The sequence below is a fragment of the Saccopteryx leptura genome, chromosome 6, assembly GCF_036850995.1.
Source record: "Saccopteryx leptura isolate mSacLep1 chromosome 6, mSacLep1_pri_phased_curated, whole genome shotgun sequence".
NCBI classification, from domain to species: domain Eukaryota; kingdom Metazoa; phylum Chordata; class Mammalia; order Chiroptera; family Emballonuridae; genus Saccopteryx; species Saccopteryx leptura.
In genome coordinates this window covers 25,707,814-25,726,955 of record NC_089508.1, presented here as the reverse complement: position 1 = coordinate 25,726,955, position 19,142 = coordinate 25,707,814, and the positions used below count along the sequence as shown (strand labels likewise).

Below are 19,142 nucleotides of genomic sequence, written 5' to 3'. Positions count from 1 at the left end.
GAATTAAGTCTCTGGGGCTCTGTGCTCACTAGTTCACCATTTTTCTCAATGAATTCATTTATCCATGTATATTTATCTAAGTGCCTACTAAACTCTTCTAGGCTCTTATATATCTAGAAGACGTACTAATCTTATTTTGAGATGACGTGAAGTAGGGTGGGATATGAATATCTTAGATGACAGTCAGGATCCACAATGACTTAGACCAGGATGATGAGTCTAATTCATGGAATTCAGTAAGGAAAAACAGAAAGCTCTTCACATGGCTTCCAGAATTCAAGTGTGAAGAAGGCTTAAGGGTTTAGGTTGACTTTAATTGTGAGAGAAGGTAACAGAGGAGTAAGACCTGCCAGAAACCAGTGCTAGCCTGTGGTAATCTTTTCACAACATCTTGCCCCTTGGAAGGCGCAGGCAGTAGGCAGATAGCACAGGACCGCTCTGCAGTGTGGGGAGGGGCACACAGGAGGCTCAGACAGAATGTCGGCAGAGTGTGTATAGTAGCCGTCTTGGTTGTTGGATGACAGAGGACTTTTGGTTTTTGCATTTTGCATTTTTGTGTGTGTTTCTCAGGTTATGGTATTGAGGATATATATATTTTTTTGCTCCTTAAAAAAAATTACTTGTTTTGTTTCATTTTGAAAAGGCAAAAGGGGATGTAGCCACTTCTGATAACTTAGGCTTTTATTCACAAAATTGGAGGTGGGGCGGAGGGTTGTGGTACTCGCCCCCACTCACCAGCGCCCACACCCTCTGCCTGACCGCCGCCCCTCCCTGGTAACCAGCCTTGTTAGTGAACCCTCACTGCCCACTGGGGCCAGCACCCTGCCTATGGTTAGGGCGTCATCTAGCTTGAGAAGGAATAGATTTGCTCACACCTGTTCCTTCTTATTGTTTGCTTTCCCACAGGTTTGGATTCACTTTTCATGGGAAAAATGTCAAATAACAGCAGCTCACATTTATTGAGCAATTATGTTGGGTGCCAGACATGTGCTAAATGCTTTACATGGACCATCACAGTTAGTTCTTAGACCAGCCCTGTGAGAGGTGGGATTGCTTTTTATTCCCATTTCACAGCTGAGGAAACCAAGGCACAGAGGTTATGTTGCCTTAAGTTGTAGAGCCAGGATTTGAACCTAGCAGCCTTGTCCTAAAGCCCAGCTCCTGGCCACTAAGGTGAGCTCTTCTGAGGGACATCCAGTTCGGAACCTGTGGTGCCGATCCCAGGGCTGGGGCCTCTGCTCTTCTTCCAGAATTCTGTCACTAACCCAGCTTTTGCATTGCTTTTGATTACTTTCCAGCATCCAAACCCTTTTATTTCTTTTTGCCTTCTTCCTTGGATTATTTCTTTAATCCTTTCCCGAGAGCCTTTCATCCTCTCAAGTAAACAAAATAAAGATTTTAAGCCCTTTCGCCCTGTTCTCAAGCAGAAAGTTCAGCTTCCATTTATAATTTCATATAGTTCTGTGCTTTTGACCCAGCATAGAGGTCATCAGAAGTTCACAGTTTTTCCAGATTGTTTCTGAGCCTTCCTGTGTCTTTAACGCTGCCTCTATTGTACTTCAGCTCTTTCTGCAAGAGAACCATCTCTATATAACCCCATAGCTTCAAAACAGAAAAGGTTAAAAGTATATAGTCTTATCTTAGGGAGCAAACTCAAAAGTAAAAACTTTGATTTTAGTATTTAGCATCTACATTTTTAGAGATCATTTTAAAACCACATTCCAACATCAAAATTCTTTTAGGAAACAAAGCACATGTCACCATGAGCATCAAGTCTCTTGGCTGGTCCATTTAACTCATTCCACTAACTGTAGGCGTGCCTGACCAGGTGGTGGCGCAGTGGATAGAGCGTCGGACTGGGGTGCGGAGGACCCAGGTTCGAGACCTCGAGGTCGCCAGCTTGAGCGTGGGCTAATCTGGCTTGAGCAAAAGCTCACCAGCTTGGACCCAAGGTCACTGGCTTGAGCAAGGGGTTACTTGGTCTGCTGAAGGCCCACGGTCAAGGCGCGTATGAGAAAGCAATCAATGAACAACTAAGGTGTCGCAACGAAAAACTGATGATTGATGCTTCTCATCTCTCTTCGTTCTAGTCTGTCCCTATCTATCCCTCTCTCTGACTCTCTCTCTGTCCCTGTAAAAAATAAATAAATAAATAAATAACTGTAGGCGCTAATTTTATTTGGCTAGATATCTCTCTTCCCAGTCACCAGTTACCAATAGCAAGTCTTAAATTCGTTAGTAGACGGTTTCAGTATTACTTATTAATACACCTAAAACCAAGGAAATAACCCCCAACGCCCAGAGAAGTCCCCACAACATTATGTAATGCCTCTCTGCTCATGTAGCTTCCTTATTCTGGTCATGCTGCCTTGTACTGCTCATGGGAGCCCTTCTGTCATTTAGGGTTTTTAGCATGTGCCAGGACTGCTTTGTCTGAAATTGAGAATATAGACTGATAAAATGTAGCCTCTGCTGTTCTTAAATATCTAGACATTCCATAGAGTGCCTTGGAAATGGGTAGTTTTTCTTGTGAAGAAATAGTAAGATTCTCCCCAGAAAGCCTTCTTTCAGGCCTTTTCATTAAATGCACCATTGGCATTTTGAGCAGTTCATATTTTTCCTAGTACGGAACCCTTCCTTCCATTTCTAGATACATAGTCACCTTGAACTCCACCTACTAAAGGACAGTAACTCCCACCCCCATTAGTATGCCCATTGAAAGTGCGCACACACACTTTCTCCAACGCCCTGAAGAGGGGGAGCCGCATCCCTGTACATGTAGCTCAGGTTTCACTGGGATGGGTGGAGAAGGCTGGGGAAATGGACAGCAGACTCATTCCCTGTGTACAACTGTCACATTCCTCTGCCTTGTCACTGTTCTACACTCTTGTGACACCACATCATTCTCAGGAAAGCTTTTCTTTACGGAAAGGGCAACAGCCTGCTGAGCAAATTTTGCTTTACTAAAGACCAGTGCATTTTACATATTGCCTCCAAGTTCCTTAGAACCAACATGCATTTGATGAACCAGATATTAAAGCACGGGAGACCAGAGCCCTTGAATGTGTATTGACTAGAGGTTGGGGGTGTTCTACGGGAAGGCGGTTACAGAAGCACTGAGTCCTGCAGTGCCACAGGTTACATAGAAGGTCAGATGAGGTTCTTAATGAACAGGCTGATGAGACCTATTGGCTACATGTATAGTAAAGGCAAACAGTTCACTTAGAATCTCTGAATTTGAATCAAATGTTAAACATTTTCATAGCTAACTTACTTGGCCCTATATACTTCGTTCTAGAAATGATATAAAACTATTAGAAGTTGTTTACAGGGAATATATATTGATACAATATTATATTTTAGTATTGAGCAGAAATAAATACTAGGAGGAAAATAGAATAAAGCCCAAATTTTAGAATGAATAGAAAATGTATAACCAGCGAACTAGAATGAATCGAAGTTCAAGAAAGTGGGATGGAATTTTGGAGCTGAGGTTCCAGAAAAGGTGGAATTTTGGACAGGAAAGGAAACTATTAGATGCTATAGAAAGGAATGTGTAGTTATCTAGTCTCAGGCAAAGCCGAAGTGAGAGTCACCTGCCTCCTCTGCGTCGGTCACTATAGCACTGGCATATTGCACACCCCGAGACTTGTCCTTTAATTGTGAGATACCGCGGTCAAGTAACGCCCACTGTGATTCAAAGCAAGCAAGTTTCTCCTGGCACTTCACGCATTGCCTTACACAGCTGAGCAGCGCTGCCCTGCCCAGTGTCACACTATAAAAATTCCTGCCTCTCTGCTAAGTGCCTCTACTTGCTTGAGAAACTTCCTTTTGTTTTTTGGAGACTGGGCTTATGTTACTGATGAGATTAAAAACAGCTTTCACTATAAAAGTTGACCATTTTACAGTGGGTTCAATATGTGTGCAATTGGAAGAGTAAACCTCCTCCTCCCCAAAGTCCCGTGTTTGGTTTTTCTCTTGCTGACTGTCCTACCCCTGCATCCATGAACTTCTGCTTTGCATACACACACCTGAGAATCGGTCCCTGTTCATCCCCACGTCAGGGCGCCTACTTATAGACTCTGCCGTCTGGTATATAATGAGAAGACATTAAAGTAACTGTCTCTCAGGAATGCTTGTTATTAAAGCAGTTTTTAGAAATAAAACCAATGTAGCTGGCCAGTGAGATGAATTCTGATATAAGCTACATGATTGCATAAATCTTTTAACATCTAATTCCTGAATCTAGATTGCTATTCATGGCTAGAAACTTGCAAGCCAGGAGTGGAAGTAGAGGAACAATTGTTGAATTCTGACCTTTGATCTAGTTATAATAAATAATAGTTTTATTCTGGAGTTAAATACCAACCCTAATTGGTATGGAAATCTCAAAGTTATTCAGGCAGGCAGTTCCTGGTGTTTCATCTGTCTCTTCCCTCACGTTCATTTGTTCATTGCATGGGTCCACTCTGCCTAGAACCTTCTCTTCATTTATAGCTGGATTCCTTCCTCCTCTGCCCGTCCTTCCTCTCAGAGCTTGCGAGCTCTCCTGCGGTCAGCTCACCACTTCCCTCGCTGAGGAAGGACTTCACAGGTGTCTCTGGCCGCTCTTCTCCTAACCCTGTTGCTCCTGTTTGATGCTCACTCAGCACTTCACTTTGTGAATCATGTTAACATTTTATTCATGTGTTTAAGAACATGTTTGTTTTCGGTCACTGGTGGCCACATTTCTTCATACCTCCGGAAGCTTCTTGGAAAAGATCATGTCTTTTTAACTGTTTAATGGTTTGCACATTGAGGTACTTCAAGAGGGATCCCTGAAGATTAAATGTCATGCTCAAAAAAATTATTAAATAAGCTTTGAGATTTTTAGTTCTCCAAGATTAGCTGGAAGTGTGTAATCGTGCACCTGAACTGGGGGAGCCAAACGGTGGGAGGAGGTGATCAAAGCGTGTGACACGTGAGCAGTGAGATTATGTGAGTGGAAACCCTTTCATCCATGGACTTCAGGATACATTGCACAGACTTTTTCTTAACTAGCTGTTTGGAAATCTCTTTGAGAAAGACAGGGAGACCAAACCAGAGACCTGAAACGACCAAGATCTGAGGGTGGTCAAGAAAGGAGCATGGACTCTGGACTCGCAGACATCCCTTCCGCAGGTCTCTGTCGGGATCAGCAGGATCCAGGCTGTAAATTACTGGGAAGCCTGCAGGCTGCGACCCAGAAAGGTCTGCTTAACCTCACCCCAGTGTTGCTGAATCTCTGCCATTGAAATGACCATTAATACCAAAGGATATTTACAGAGGAAAGAGTAACAGGATGATTTCAGGTGCTATGCGTATTTCTCTTAAATTAGGCCCTGTTTCATTTCTGGAAGCTCCGTTAACCAGGGTTTGGGATAAGGTCGTTCACAATGAGATTTTTAATGTTTCTTCTGTACAATTTTCTGGCCACTGTACCTTAAAAAGAAAACAAATACAGAATAGTTAAAAAAAGGCTGGGTGAATAATTAAAACTATTAAGGAGGTGGAAGGACTGCCAAATGAGGCTGTTCTAAAATATATGAGGACCGTTTTTTAAAAAATTGTGGTAAAATACACATAACATAAAATGTACCATTCTTTTTTCTAATTTTTATTGAATTTATTGGGGTGACATTGGTTAATAAAGTTATACAGGTTTCAGGTGCACAGTTCTGTCACACATCCCCTGTGCATTGCACTGTGTCAGCACCCACGTCAGGTCTCCTTCCGTCACCGTTTGCCCCCCCTTTGCCCTCCTCTGCCTCCCGCCCCCACCTTTCCCTCTGGTCCTCACCATATTCGTCTACCTTACAAGTTACTTTTTTCTTTACTTAACCCCTTCACCTTTTCCAGTACACCCCCCACCCCCTTCCCTCTGGCAGCTGGCAGTCTGTTCTTGTATCTATGAGTCTGTTTCTGTTTTGTTCATTAGTTTATTTTGCTTATTAGGTTCCATATATAAGTGAAATCATATGGTGTCTGTCTTTCTCTGACTGGCTTATTTCACTTGGTATAATATTCTACAGGTCCATACCTGTCGCGAAAGGTAAGATTTTATTATGGCCAGGTGGTATTCCATTGTGTAAACGGTAGGACAGCTTTTTTACCTTCTCATCTACCAATGGGCACTTGGGCTGCTTTCAAATCTTGGCTATTATAAGTAATGCTGCAGTGAACATAGGGGTGCATATATTTTTTCAAATTAATATTTTGGGTTTCTTCGGATATATTCCCAGAAGTGGAATCACTGGGTCATAAGGCAGTTTCATTTTTAATTTTTTGAGATAACTCCACACTGCTTTCCACAGTGGCTGCACTAGTCTGCGGTCCCACCAACAGTGCACAAGAGTTCCTTTTCCTCCATATCTTCGCCAACACTTGTTTGTTGATTTATTGATGGGCGCCATTTTGCCAGGTGCAAGGTGATATCTCATTGTGGTTTTCATTTGCATTTCTCTGATGATTAGTAACCTTGAGCATCTTTTCAAATGTCTATTGACCATCTGTATGTCCTCTTTGTAGAAGTGTCTATTCAGGTCCTCTGCTCATTTTTTAATTGGATGATTTTGTTGTTTTGCTGTTAAGTTTTATAAGTTCTTCATAAATTAGCCCCTTATCAGATGTGTCATTGGCGAATATGTTCTTCCATTCGATGCATTGTCTTTTCATTTTGTTGATGGTTTTCTTTGCTGTGGAAAACATTTTCTTTTAATATAGTCACATTTGATTATTTTTTCTTTTCCCTTGCCCAGAATAATAGATCAGAAAAATATATTGCTATGAGAAATGTTTGAGATTTTACTGCCTGTTTTCTTCTAGGATTTTTATGGTTTTGACTCTTACATTTAAATCTTTAATCCCATTTTGAGTTTATTCTAGTGTATGATGTAAGAAGGTGGTGTAGTTTTATTTTTTTGTACATATCCAATTTTCCCAATACCATTTATTGAATAGATGGTCCTCATTGTACATTTTTGCCTCCTTTATCAAATATTAATTGACCATAAAGGTGTGGATTTATTTCTGGGCTCTCTAGTCTATTTCATTGATCTGTGTGTCTTTCTTTTTTTTTTTTTTTTTTTTTTTTTTTTTTTTAAAGTATAGCTTGTTTTTTTTTTTTTTTTTTTTTTTTTTAAATTTTTATTTATTTATTCATTTTAGAGAGGAGAGGGAGAGAGAGAGAGAGTGGAGAGACAGAGAGAGAGAAGGGGGGAGGAGCTGGAAGCATCAACTCCCATATGTGCCTTGACCAGGCAAGCCCAGGGTTTCAAACCGGCGACCTCAGCATTTCCAGGTCAACGCTTTATCCACTGCGCCACCACAGGTCAGGCCTTTTTTTTTTTTTTTTTTTTTTTTGTATTTTTCCGAAGTTGGAAATGGGGAGGCAGTCAGACAGACTCCCGCATGCGCCCAACCGGGATCCACCCGGCATGCCCACCAGGGGGCGATGCTCTGCCCATCTTGGGGCGTCGCTCTGCCACAATCAGAGCCATTCTAGCGCCTGAGGCAGAGGCCACAGAGCCATCCTCAGCGCCCCTGCAAACTTTGCTCCAGTGGAACCTTGGCTGCAGGAGGGGAAGAGAGAGAGACAGAGAGGAAGGAGAGGGGGAGGGGTGGAGAAGCAGATGGGCGCTTCTCCTGTGTGCCCTGGCTGGGAATTGAACCCGGGACTCCTGCACGCCAGGCCGATGCTCTACCACTGAGCCAACCGGCCAGGGCTTGTCTTTTTTTATGCCAGTGCTATGTTGTTTTGGTTACTATGGCCTTATTTTATAGTTTGATGTCAGGTAGCATGATTCCACCAACTTTGTTCTTAAGATTTTTGTTGCTATTCAGGGTCTATTGTGATTCTATATAAATTTTTGGAACATTTGATTCTGTTCTGTGAAATATGCTATTGGTATCTTGATGGGAATTGTGTTGAATCTGTAGATTGCTTTGGGTAGTGTGGACATTTTAATGATGTTAACTCTTCCTATCCATGAACACTATATGCTTCTATTTATTTGTATCTTCTTCAGTTTCTTTCTTCAGTGTCATATAATTTTTCGAGTACAAGTCTTACACATCCTTAGTTAAATTTATTCCTAGGTATTTTTTGATGCAGTTGTGAATGGGATGTTTTTTTGAATGTCCCTTTTTGATAGTTCATTATTGGTATATAAAAATGCAACTCATTTTGCCCTGGCAAGATAGCTTGGTTGGTTAGAGGATCAACCTGATATGTAAAAGTTGCCAGTTCCATCCCTGGTCAGGGCACATACAGAAATAGATCGGTGTTTCTGTCCTTCTCTCTCTCTCCCTTCCTTTCTCTCTAAAATCAATCAATAAATTTTTGCGCCTGACCAGGTGGTGGTGCAGTGGATAGAGCATCAGACTGGGATGCAGAGGGCCCAGGTTCGAGACCCCGAGGTCGCCAGCCTGGGCTCGGGCTCATCTGGTTTGAGCAAAGCTCACCAGCTTGAGCCCAAGGTCACTGGCTCAGGCAGGGGGTTACTCGGTCTGCTGAAGGCCCGCGGGCAGGGCACATATGAGAAAGCAATCAATGAACAACTAAGGTGTTGCAACGAAAAACTGATGATTGGTCCTGGCCGGTTGGCTCAGTGGTAGAGCGTCGGCCTGGCGTGCAGGAATCCTGGGTTTGATTCCCGGCCAGGGAACACAAGAGGAGCGCCCATCTGCTTCTCCACCCCTCCCCCTCTCCTTCCTCTCTGTCTCTCTCTTCCCCTCCCGCAGCCAAGGCTTCATTGGAGCAAAGTTGGCCCGGGTGCTGAGGATGGCTCTGTGGCCTCTGCCTCAGGTGCTAGAATGGCTCTGGTTGCAACAGAGCAACACCCCAGATGGGCAGAGCATCGCCCCCTGGTGGGCATGCCGAGTGGATCCCGGTCAGGCGCATGCGGGAGTCTGTCTGACTGCCTCCTCGTTTTTAACTTCAGAAAAATACAAAAACAAACAAACAAACAAAAAACCCAAAAAAATGATTATTGATGCTTCTCTCCATTCCTGTTTGTCTGTCCTTATCTATCCCTCTCTCTAACTCTCCCTCTGTCACTGTAAAAATAAATAAATAAATAAAAATTTTTTTTTTTTATTTAAATACAGCTGATTTCTTCTGGGTATTTATTTTGTATCCTGCTATTTTAGTGAATTCATTTATCAGTTCTAGTAATTTTTTGGTGGAAACTTTAGGGTTCTCTATTTATAATATCATGTCATCTGCAAATAATGACTCTTTTTCTTTTTTAAGTGAGAGGCAGAGAGGCAGACTCCCACAGGCGCCCTGACTGGGATCCACCAGGCCACCTTCGTCTAGGACTGATGCTCTGCCCAACTGGGGGCACTGCTCTGTTGCTCGGCAACCGAGCTATTTTAGCATCAGAGGTGAGGCCACGGAGCCATCCCCCGCACCTGGGGCCAACTTTGCTTGACCCATTCAAGCCATGGCTGCAGGAAGGGAAGAGAAAGAGAGATGGTAGGAGACGGGTGGATTAGCAGATGGTTGCTAGTCCTGTGTGCCCTGACTGGGAGTTGAACCGGGGACTTCTGCACGCCTGGCCAATGTTCTACCGCTGAGCCAGCCGGCCAGGGCTAAAAATGTACTCTCAAAATTACCTGGATTGGTGTCATAAAATCTTTTCTGCATGAACTCAAGAACCCACACACTACCTACCGGTGAGCCTGAAACAAACCCACTCTGAGCCCAGTTCCCATCCAGTAACTATACAATATGTGTCCTTTTGTCACCGACTTATTTCACTTAGCATGTCTTCAGAGTTCACCCATGTTGTAGCATGTCAGAAGTTCAGTTCCTTTTAAGGCTGAGTAATATTCCATTGTATGTATATATTACATTTAGTTTATTCATTTATCTGTTGATAGACAGTTGAGTGTTTTTTACCATTTGGCTATCGTGAATGATGCTGCTGTGAACATTGGTGTACAACTCTCTGAGTCCCTGCTTTCAGTTCTTCTGGATATATAAAGCCAGGGGTGGAGATGCTGGGTCGTATGATGTTTTGTTTTTAGCTTCTTGAGCAGTCACCTATGCACGAGAGTTCTACTTTCTCCACATGCTTGCAGGCATTTTTAATTTTCCATTTGTTCTGTTTTGTTTTTAATAATAGTTATCCTAATGGGTGTTCTGTGGTATAAATGGGGACTTTTCTACCTGGATGAAATGGACTGAAAGGGGATGTGCAGGAACCTGTAGTTGTGAAGACTTTGACTCAGGCGGTCACAGACAAGGCACGAGAATCTAAAATGTTAGACCTTGAGCAAGGTCTCCCATTGAGCACGGAACATGGTATTTAACAAATAGCATAGCACAGATACTAGCCAGCCCAAAAGGCACGCGCCATTCATCTTCCTCCTGGAAGATGTGCGCAGCTGGCTGTCAGCCTGGCTGAAGACCGGTGAGGTGAGTTTAGAGTGATGACAAAATATCCTCTTGCACAAGTTATTTCATCCCATGATGAGACTGCAAGCTCAAATATATGTAAATACTTCTTTAAAATACTTAGATAATTCACAATTTGGTGATTTTAAAAACTAAGACTTCTTTATAGCTCGCCCCTATACTTTAAAGTTGCTGTTAGTGAAGACGATGTGGTTCTATTTCTACCTTCACATAGCCCACTTTCCTGCCTTTGAAGCTCTCTGGGTCCCTCTTGGAGGTCCGTGTGGTACTCACCGGGAAGGGAAATTGCTATTTTAATTATTTAACATTCACCAGCCATTTATTGAGCATTGGCCATGTGCCAGGCTTTCTAAGCACTATGAATGGAGCGGAGAGCAGAGCACACTTTGTCTCTGTGATCATGGAACCACAGTTCAGTGGGCGAGTCAGATAACGTATCACACAAACATTTCTAATTCAGACTGTTTCGTTTTATCTATGAAGGAAAAACACCTGAGACATTTCTCTCTCTAGTTTGTTCACACAACAACTCTAAGGAATCTGCTCTCTTTTCCCTTTAGGAGCTTCCAGTCAGGTGGCTTTGCTTGGGAGGGAGAGGTGGAGAACAACGCCTACAGCAAGGCTACAGGGGTGATCCCCCAGCAGAAGTACCACCCCACGGCCGGCAGCTACCAACTCCACTTTGCGCTGCAGCAACTTGAACAGCAAAAACTGCAGTCCCGGCAACTTCTGGACCAGAGTCGAGCCCGGCACCAGGTAATTCAAGATAAGACTTTTCCAAGTGCTAATATCTTCCTTCTGTTGGTAAAATAATAATAATAATATCATCTATGGGAAAATGTAGGAATACAGTTTACCAACACCACCATCACCATGGCTTGGATGGTGCTTGGGGAATCTACTCTTAGGGGAGAAATGTTCTGAGGCCGTATCATTGGCTTTGCTGGAAAGTGATGCTGAACCAGTTTTGACAGTCTTTCATTTGAATGTTTGTCCACAAAAGTCTCTATTGCAATATTTACCCTTTCTGTTATACGATCTTAATTTAGTGACTTCCCGATGGTCTAATTCCCAGACACCTAAAAGCTCGCATTGTAAGTAATGTGCTCCACCCTTGCCTTCATCATCTTGCTTTACATGAGCACGCGTGTTAATCTTCATGACCTATGGAGATTGTCAAGGAATCAGTCGCTTTCCATCCAGTTCTTGTAGAAAATGGTCCTAAGTTAATTTGTTAGTCTTCTGGTTTGATAGTTTGTACTCAAAACAACGAATACAAAAATATAACAGTAAACTCAGGAATGTAGTGAAATACTGCCGCCATCCTCAGTCTGTGAAGTGACAGAAACCTTTTAGAGTCCAGGTGGGAGGGAGCTGAGTGTAACATACTGTGTCAGTGTGGTCCCAGGTACCACAAAGGGTCCAGGTGGGAGGGAGCTGTCTGAGTGTATCACACTGTGTCAGTGTGGCCCCAGGTACCACAAAGAGTCCAGGTGGGAGGGAGCTGTCTGAGTGTATCACACTGTGTCAGTGTGGCCCCAGGTACCACAAAGGGTCCAGGTGGGAGGGAGCTGTCTGAGTGTAACACACTGTGTCAGTGTGGCCCCAGGTACCACAAAGGGTCCAGGTGGGAGGGAGCTGTCTGAGTGTATCACACTGTGTCAGTGTGGTCCCAGGCACCAAAAAGGGTCCAGGTAGGAGGGAGCTGTCTGAGTGTATCACACTGTGTCAGTGTGGTCCCAGGTACCGGCAAAGAGTCCAGGTGGGAGGGAGCTGCCTGAGTGTATCACACTGTGTCAGTGTGGCCCCAGGTACCACAAAGGGTCCAGGTGGGAGGGAGCTGTCTGAGTGTATCACACTGTGTCAGTGTGGCCCCAGGTACCACAAAGGGTCCAGGTGGGAGGGAGCTGTCTGGGTGTATCACACTGTGTCAGTGTGGCCCCAGGTACCGGCAAAGGGTCCAGGTGGGAGGGAGTTGTCTGAGTGTAACACACTGTGTCAGTGTGGTCCCAGGTACCGGCAAAGAGTCCAGGTGGGAGGGAGCTGTCTGAGTGTATCACACTGTGTCAGTGTGGCCCCAGGTACCGGCAAAGGGTCCAGGTGGGAGGGAGCTGTCTGAGTGTATCACACTGTGTCAGTGTGGCCCCAGGTACCGGCAAAGGGTCCAGGTGGGAGGGAGCTGTCTGAGTGTATCACACTGTGTCAGTGTGGTCCCAGGTACCACAAAGGGTCCAGGTGGGAGGGAGCTGTCTGAGTGTATCACACTGTGTCAGTGTGGTCCCAGGTACCACAAAGGGTCCAGGTGGGAGGGAGCTGTCTGGATGTATCACACTGTGTCAGTGTGGTCCCAGGTACCGGCAAAGGGTCCAGGTGGGAGGGAGCTGAGTGTATCACACTGTGTCAGTGTGGTCCCAGGTACCGGCAAAGGGTCCAGGTTGGAGGGAGCTGTCTGAGTGTATCACACTGTGTCAGTGTGGCCCCAGGTACCGGCAAAGGGTCCAGGTGGGAGGGAGCTGTCTGAGTGTATCACACTGTGTCAGTGTGGCCCCAGGTACCACAAAGAGTCCAGGTGGGAGGGAGCTGAGTGTATCACACTGTGTCAGTGTGGCCCCAGGTACCGGCAAAGGGTCCAGGTGGGAGGGAGCTGTCTGAGTGTATCACACTGTGTCAGTGTGGCCCCAGGTACCACAAAGGGTCCAGGTGGGAGGGAGCTGTCTGAGTGTATCACACTGTGTCAGTGTGGCCCCAGGTACCACAAAGAGTCCAGATGGGAGGGAGCTGTCTGAGTGTATCACACTGTGTCAGTGTGGCCCCAGGTACCACAAAGGGTCCAGGTGGGAGGGAGCTGTCTGAGTGTATCACACTGTGTCAGTGTGGCCCCAGGTACCACAAAGAGTCCAGGTGGGAGGGAGCTGTCTGAGTGTATCACACTGTGTCAGTGTGGCCCCAGGTACCACAAAGGGTCCAGGTGGGAGGGAGCTGTCTGAGTGTATCACACTGTGTCAGTGTGGCCCCAGGTACCACAAAGAGTCCAGATGGGAGGGAGCTGTCTGAGTGTATCACACTGTGTCAGTGTGGCCCCAGGTACCGGCAAAGGGGGACTTCACAGAAAAGACAGGTCATAAAGAGCTAAAATTTCCTTTATGGTTCAGGATTATTATGAGAATTGGTTACATGTTCTGTTGGGCTGAATCAGTATTGATTCTGTGAGCTTCCCTGATATTTGTTTATCTGAACAAGTATCTTTTATCAGCTTAATCTCTTGTCGTTTGCTCTTTCTTATAAAAATATTGTGTGCAATTAGTTTCTGAAAAATTAATATTTACTCTAACACGAAGGCAGCACTTACCAAAGATTTTTCTTCTAAATGAAACAATTATCATTGCGCTATCTTTACATACCTCTTCAACATTGTCCAGGTTCAGACATGCTTTATTTCAGTATCATTCATCACTTGATCATCTTTATCGGTGATAGGGTACTCTATGTATTTTTTAATGTACTCTATGTATTACATTAACTCATTGTAATTGAGAAATTCTAGTGCAGCCGTTTGTGAAGTTGTTAAAGCCAAACGTGAGGTCGTTTTTATTGGAGAAATATCCAGACTTCTTATCTGGAAAATACTGGATGCAACATCTCATTTTGATCGCCACACTGCCTTTTGTCAGGTAGAAATTTCCTTTTTTAGAAAGTCTAGGATAGTTGAGGCATTTCAGCCAGTTTGCATGTTCACACTTGCAAATATAAATGGATATCTTTGATTTTTTTTAGTCTATGTAAATTTTTAAAGACACTTTAAACTTCTAAACTTCAACATCATTCAAAGTACTTGAGAATGCCAACTTAAATCGGATACTACACAGTGGAGGTATCATATGTCGCCTTATTTCTCATGTGAGTTTCATCTAACTCTAACGTATCTAGACAGTTAGTCCCTTATAATTTTTAACGCTTCCATACTTTGAAATGGTGGGTGATTAAAAAAAAAAAAAGAGGTGCTTTCAGGGCATTGAAATTTTGAAGACGGAGACACAGTTTTGCTGATGTTCACTTTTAGAAACTGCTTCGTATAAGTTCCTCTAATTCTTTTGAGTAGCTTCCAGCATCTCACATTCCTTTGAAAATTCGGAGAGCTATTATTCTTGTGGTTTTTTCACTGAGGATTATACTGGTTTTGTTTCACTGAACTATGGAGTATATGGAAAATGTTTTCTACAATCTGTCAGAATGTCTGTCTTAGAGAAGAGTCAGAACTCCCAAGAAGGGAGTTATCTCGTGCCTCCTGGAGAGGGAACAGAAAATCATTCATCATAATTTTATGTATGTTTATAACATAATTTTATTTCTTCCCCCTGTTCTAATCCACAGTTTTATTTAGGTAAAAAATGAGGAATGGTAAAGTTCTGGGACTGTGGGAGAGAGCTGTATTAGCTTGAAGAGTTTGTAACTATTGACATAGCAAATAAGCTATTAGATTTTCTAACATTAAGGATATTTAGGCCCTGGCTGGGTCGCTCAGTTGGTTAGAGTGCTGCCCGATAGGCCAAGGTTGAGGTTTCAATCTGGTCAGAGCACATACAAGAATCAGCCAATAAATGCATAAATAAGTGGAACAACAAATTGATGTTTCTCTCCCCCCAGATCAATAAAATAAATAACTTTTAAAAAATCATAGTTAGTAACTTAGGGCACTTTATTTCAGGAAACAAAAATCACTTCACAAAAGGAACAAAAAAACCCTACTAGATTTTAAGCCTCTATTGTTAGCTTGCTTACCTATGACTGTGCTAGACCTCACCATTATAATCACAACTAAATCATTGATTGAAGCGTGGTTTGTATTCTCAGTATGTCCTGTATTTCTGTTCTTGGATTAACCTTTAAAATAGAGATAGGTTGTCTGATGAACTTCTTATGCTTTGGATTCATTTTATTTAAGTGTAGATAGCCATTGATATAACTAAGAGCAGTGGGTAGAATTGAAATCTGATTTATCTAGCATTCATCCACAAAATAGACCTGTTTGTGCAACAGGACATTGAAGGTGACTTTATATTTTAAAAATGATATTTTATTACACTGTGACATATCATATAGTACATATCATATTATATGTCATATTACTGTATATTGTGTACATGGATGCTGCCTTTCCTAGTGATCTCCTAAAAATGTTTTGGGAAAGTTCTTGCAGCCTTTCTTTCATTACTTGCAGGGGAAGTTCTCCATCCTTTTTCTGCACGTAGGTAGCCAGCTTATTGCAGGTATTAATTTCAAGAAGGCACTCTCTGATTCAGTATATTAGTTTGGAAATGGGCATCTCTAACCATTCATGCAGAGTAAGCTTTGCTCTTCATCTCTGTCTAGCACTTCACTCATAAATCTAGAAATTTTCATGTTCTGAATCTACCTCTTCTAAATTAAACTGGTCCTGTAATGTGGTCATGGGAGAGGAAAGTCACGCAGAGCCATTGGCAAAGGTCTCCAGGGACAGAGGTACAAAGAAATAGGCAGGATCCCGTCCATCTGATAACATGACAAACAAAAGACAAAACTGAAATATGAGCTTTTACACACTGATGGGTAAAGCCAAGCAGTTTTTAAAAAAAGACATTGTTCTAAGTCAGAGGTCAGCAAACTTATTCTATACATGCCTATCTAGCACATATTTCTGACCTTGCAGGTTATAGATAGGGCCTCTGTGGCAACCTCTCAACTCAGCTATAGTAGAATGAAAACAGTCATAGACAATATGTAAATGAATGAATGTGGCTGTTTTTCAGTAAAACTTTATTTACAAAAACAGGCAGCAGGATGGTTTGGGCCTGCAAGCCTTTTCTGAGATCCCCTGTTTTGAGCAACAACCCCCCTTGGAGAGCCTGTTAAAAATACTAATTGCTTCCCCAGCCCCATTTATGATTCAGCACATTTGTGATGGGGCGCACTTATTTACTGTTTCTCAGGTCCCAGGTGATACTAAGGCTTTGAGAACCATTGAGGGAAAGAGATTAGAAATATCTCCTCTTTGTTATTTGTTTTCCGTCCTTGGGAAGGGAGACTGGATGTGTTAACCTTAATGTTGCCCTTATAAAATTACAGCAATCATTTTTATAGGAACTTTGTTTCTGTCTTTCTCAGTCCCTCTACTACAGTCTCCGGATACATAACTTTTCCAAACTTGAAAGCCTCTTGCTTGTTCTTCTTGTCAGGGTACACCGTGCTCAGCAATCGCTGCTCCCTCCCAGGATTCAAGTTTCATAGTGGACAAGAGATCAGTAATGGGGCAGATGCTCTTTGTTTTAATAATAATAGCTGGCATTTAATAAGCACTTACTGTGGTCCAAGCATTATTCCAGGTGCTTTACATATTATTAACTCATTTAAAATGGGTTTCGGAATGGTAGGGGAAATTGCAGAATCTCGATAGTCCAGGGACGGTCAGATGACTGTGTTACGTGTTGATGTGTCCCTGTGCGTCTCCTCTCTAGTCTCCCTCACTGCTTCCTGCTTCCTTCTCAGACTGGCTTCCTGCCCCTGAAGGAGAAGGTTAAAAACTTTCCTGTCAGCTGAGTTGTGGGACTCTCATGGGCAACAGTGACTGCTGGTGACATCAGCATGAGTAGCCCTCCACGCTGGGGTCTATGAGGAGGGCTTCACGGCTGTGAGGCCCGACTGACCTGATTCTAATTGCCGCCATTGAGCTGATGTTATTCTTGGCTTGGGACAGAGCGATTACTCAGTAGTTTCTGTTAAAGTGATCCTTTGTTAAACTTCTGCTCCCAACCTCCCTCTCCTTCCCTCCCACTCTTCTCTGCCTCATCTAGGCTGAAATAAAGCCCAAAAAGCAGAAAAATTAAGGACATTTCGATGGCCATATCAGAATGCTGAAATTTCTTTTAACAACAAAGTTGGGGAGGGGGATTTTAATCTCTCACGGGTTCCCAAAGTCTTCGATTTTTTGTAGACTTACTTTTCAACACGGTTAAGGTAACTCAGGGCAAGAAAACTGCATCCTAACTTCCTCTCATCCTTTCATTGCATCTGCTCCTTACCTCCCCTGCCCACCGTGGCCAGCTTCAGCAGGCTAACCCTGGTTCACCGAGGGCCAACAGAGACTCCAGTGTTCTTCTAACGAGTGGGGTGGGGGAGCTCAGTGTTCACCTCTAGGGGTCTTTCAGTGTGCTCGTAGTATCTTGAGTGCCATATGTAATGAGCCTTTTGCTAATGGGGTGTGTGTGTATGTGTGTGTACACGCACAACCTCACAGGTATGGAAAGGATTCCCATATAAACCCAGCCAAGTCTTGTTATTTTGCTCCTAAAAGTTCATTGCATGTGTCTAGAAAAATTCTGCCCCCCTGGTGGAATGATACTGTTTCTCCAGGCCTTCAGCTGCTGTGTGTTTGTGTTGTGGGGGAGGGGAAGAACGGGAAATTCAGCAGGCACCGGGCTTTTCCAGGTGGCCAGCAATAACCCGCTAGCTCCTCGGCATGGCACACACAGCGAACAAACAGGCTCACTGTGCAGGCGGGTCTTTCTGCGCTTTTCTAACAGAGGACTTGACGGGAGGGTTGGCCGGGGTGTGCAAGGGAAGGCGCTTAGGCCTGTGTGCTTGAATTTCTGGAGCAGGTTGACTCAAGTGTCATAACCCTCTGCTGCTTTGTTTTTTTGGTTGTGTTTGGTTTGGGTTTTTTGTTCTATTTTGTTTTTCCTTCTGACCCTTGTCAGAAACTCATAAAATGTGTAGTTTCTAGGTAATGATGATGATAATGATGATGATGAATTTTCCTAGAACCATTTGATTCAGTAGATTTTGCCAAATCAAACTCTTCTCTTCTTACTTCATACAAACACATTGAAAATATGTGAAATAATACATGTAAAACTACATTCAGTTGTTTAAAATAGTCACACTGGATAAGCTTTGGAGTCAGATAATCCTCAGTTTAAATCTCAGCCCTGTTTAGCCCATGACCTGGGACAGGCATTCAAACTTCTTTGAACCTTGGTGTGTGTATCTCTAATTTGGAGATGATAGTATATACCTGTGAGTTATCATGAGGACTGTCATCTTCAGGACTTGACTGTGTGCAAAGCACTGAACCAGAGTTTTATTTGTGTTATTGCATTGAGTCCTCACAAGTGCCCTCTTATTAGCCCCATTTTATAGAGGAAAAAACAGAGCATCGTTAATTTAACTTTTCTGATCTGTGGTGGTGCAGTGAGATAAAGCGTCGACCTGGAACACTGAGGTTGCCGGTTCGAACCCCTAGGCTTGCCTGGTCAAGGCACATATGGGAGTTGATGCTTCCTGCTCCTCCCCCTTCTCTCTCTCCTCCCTCTCTCTAAAAATCAATAAATAAAATATTTTAAAAAATATGTATAAAAAAATTTTAACTTTATCAGGGTCACAGAAGTATTGATGGAAGAGCTGGGGTTTGAACCCAAGTGTGTCAGTCTCCAGCATCCCAGCTCTTGAAGGGCTGTCAGTCTCCAGCATCCCAGCTCTTGAAGGGCTGTCAGTCTCCAGCGTCCCGGCTCTTGAAAGGGTGTCAGTCTCCAGCGTCCCGGCTCTTGAAGGGGTGTCAGTCTCCAGCGTCCCGGCTCTTGAAGGGCTGTCAGTCTCCAGCATCCCGGCTCTTGAAGGGGCTGTCAGTCTCCAGTATCCCGGCTCTTGAAGGGCTGTCAGTCTCCAGCAT

At 43.6% G+C, this 19,142-nt stretch overlaps 1 protein-coding gene across 11 annotated transcripts in view; it reads left to right on the top strand.

The window, feature by feature from the left end:
* Positions 1-19,142, top strand: part of TTLL5 (tubulin tyrosine ligase like 5) — a 313,529-nt gene that overhangs the window by 200,164 nt on the left and 94,223 nt on the right. For all 11 annotated transcript variants that reach the window (XM_066341426.1, XM_066341431.1, XM_066341430.1 and 8 more), the window contains one exon: positions 11,002-11,197. In XM_066341426.1, the coding sequence (XP_066197523.1) occupies positions 11,002-11,197 (196 nt within the window). The remainder of the gene's footprint in view (positions 1-11,001; positions 11,198-19,142) is intronic.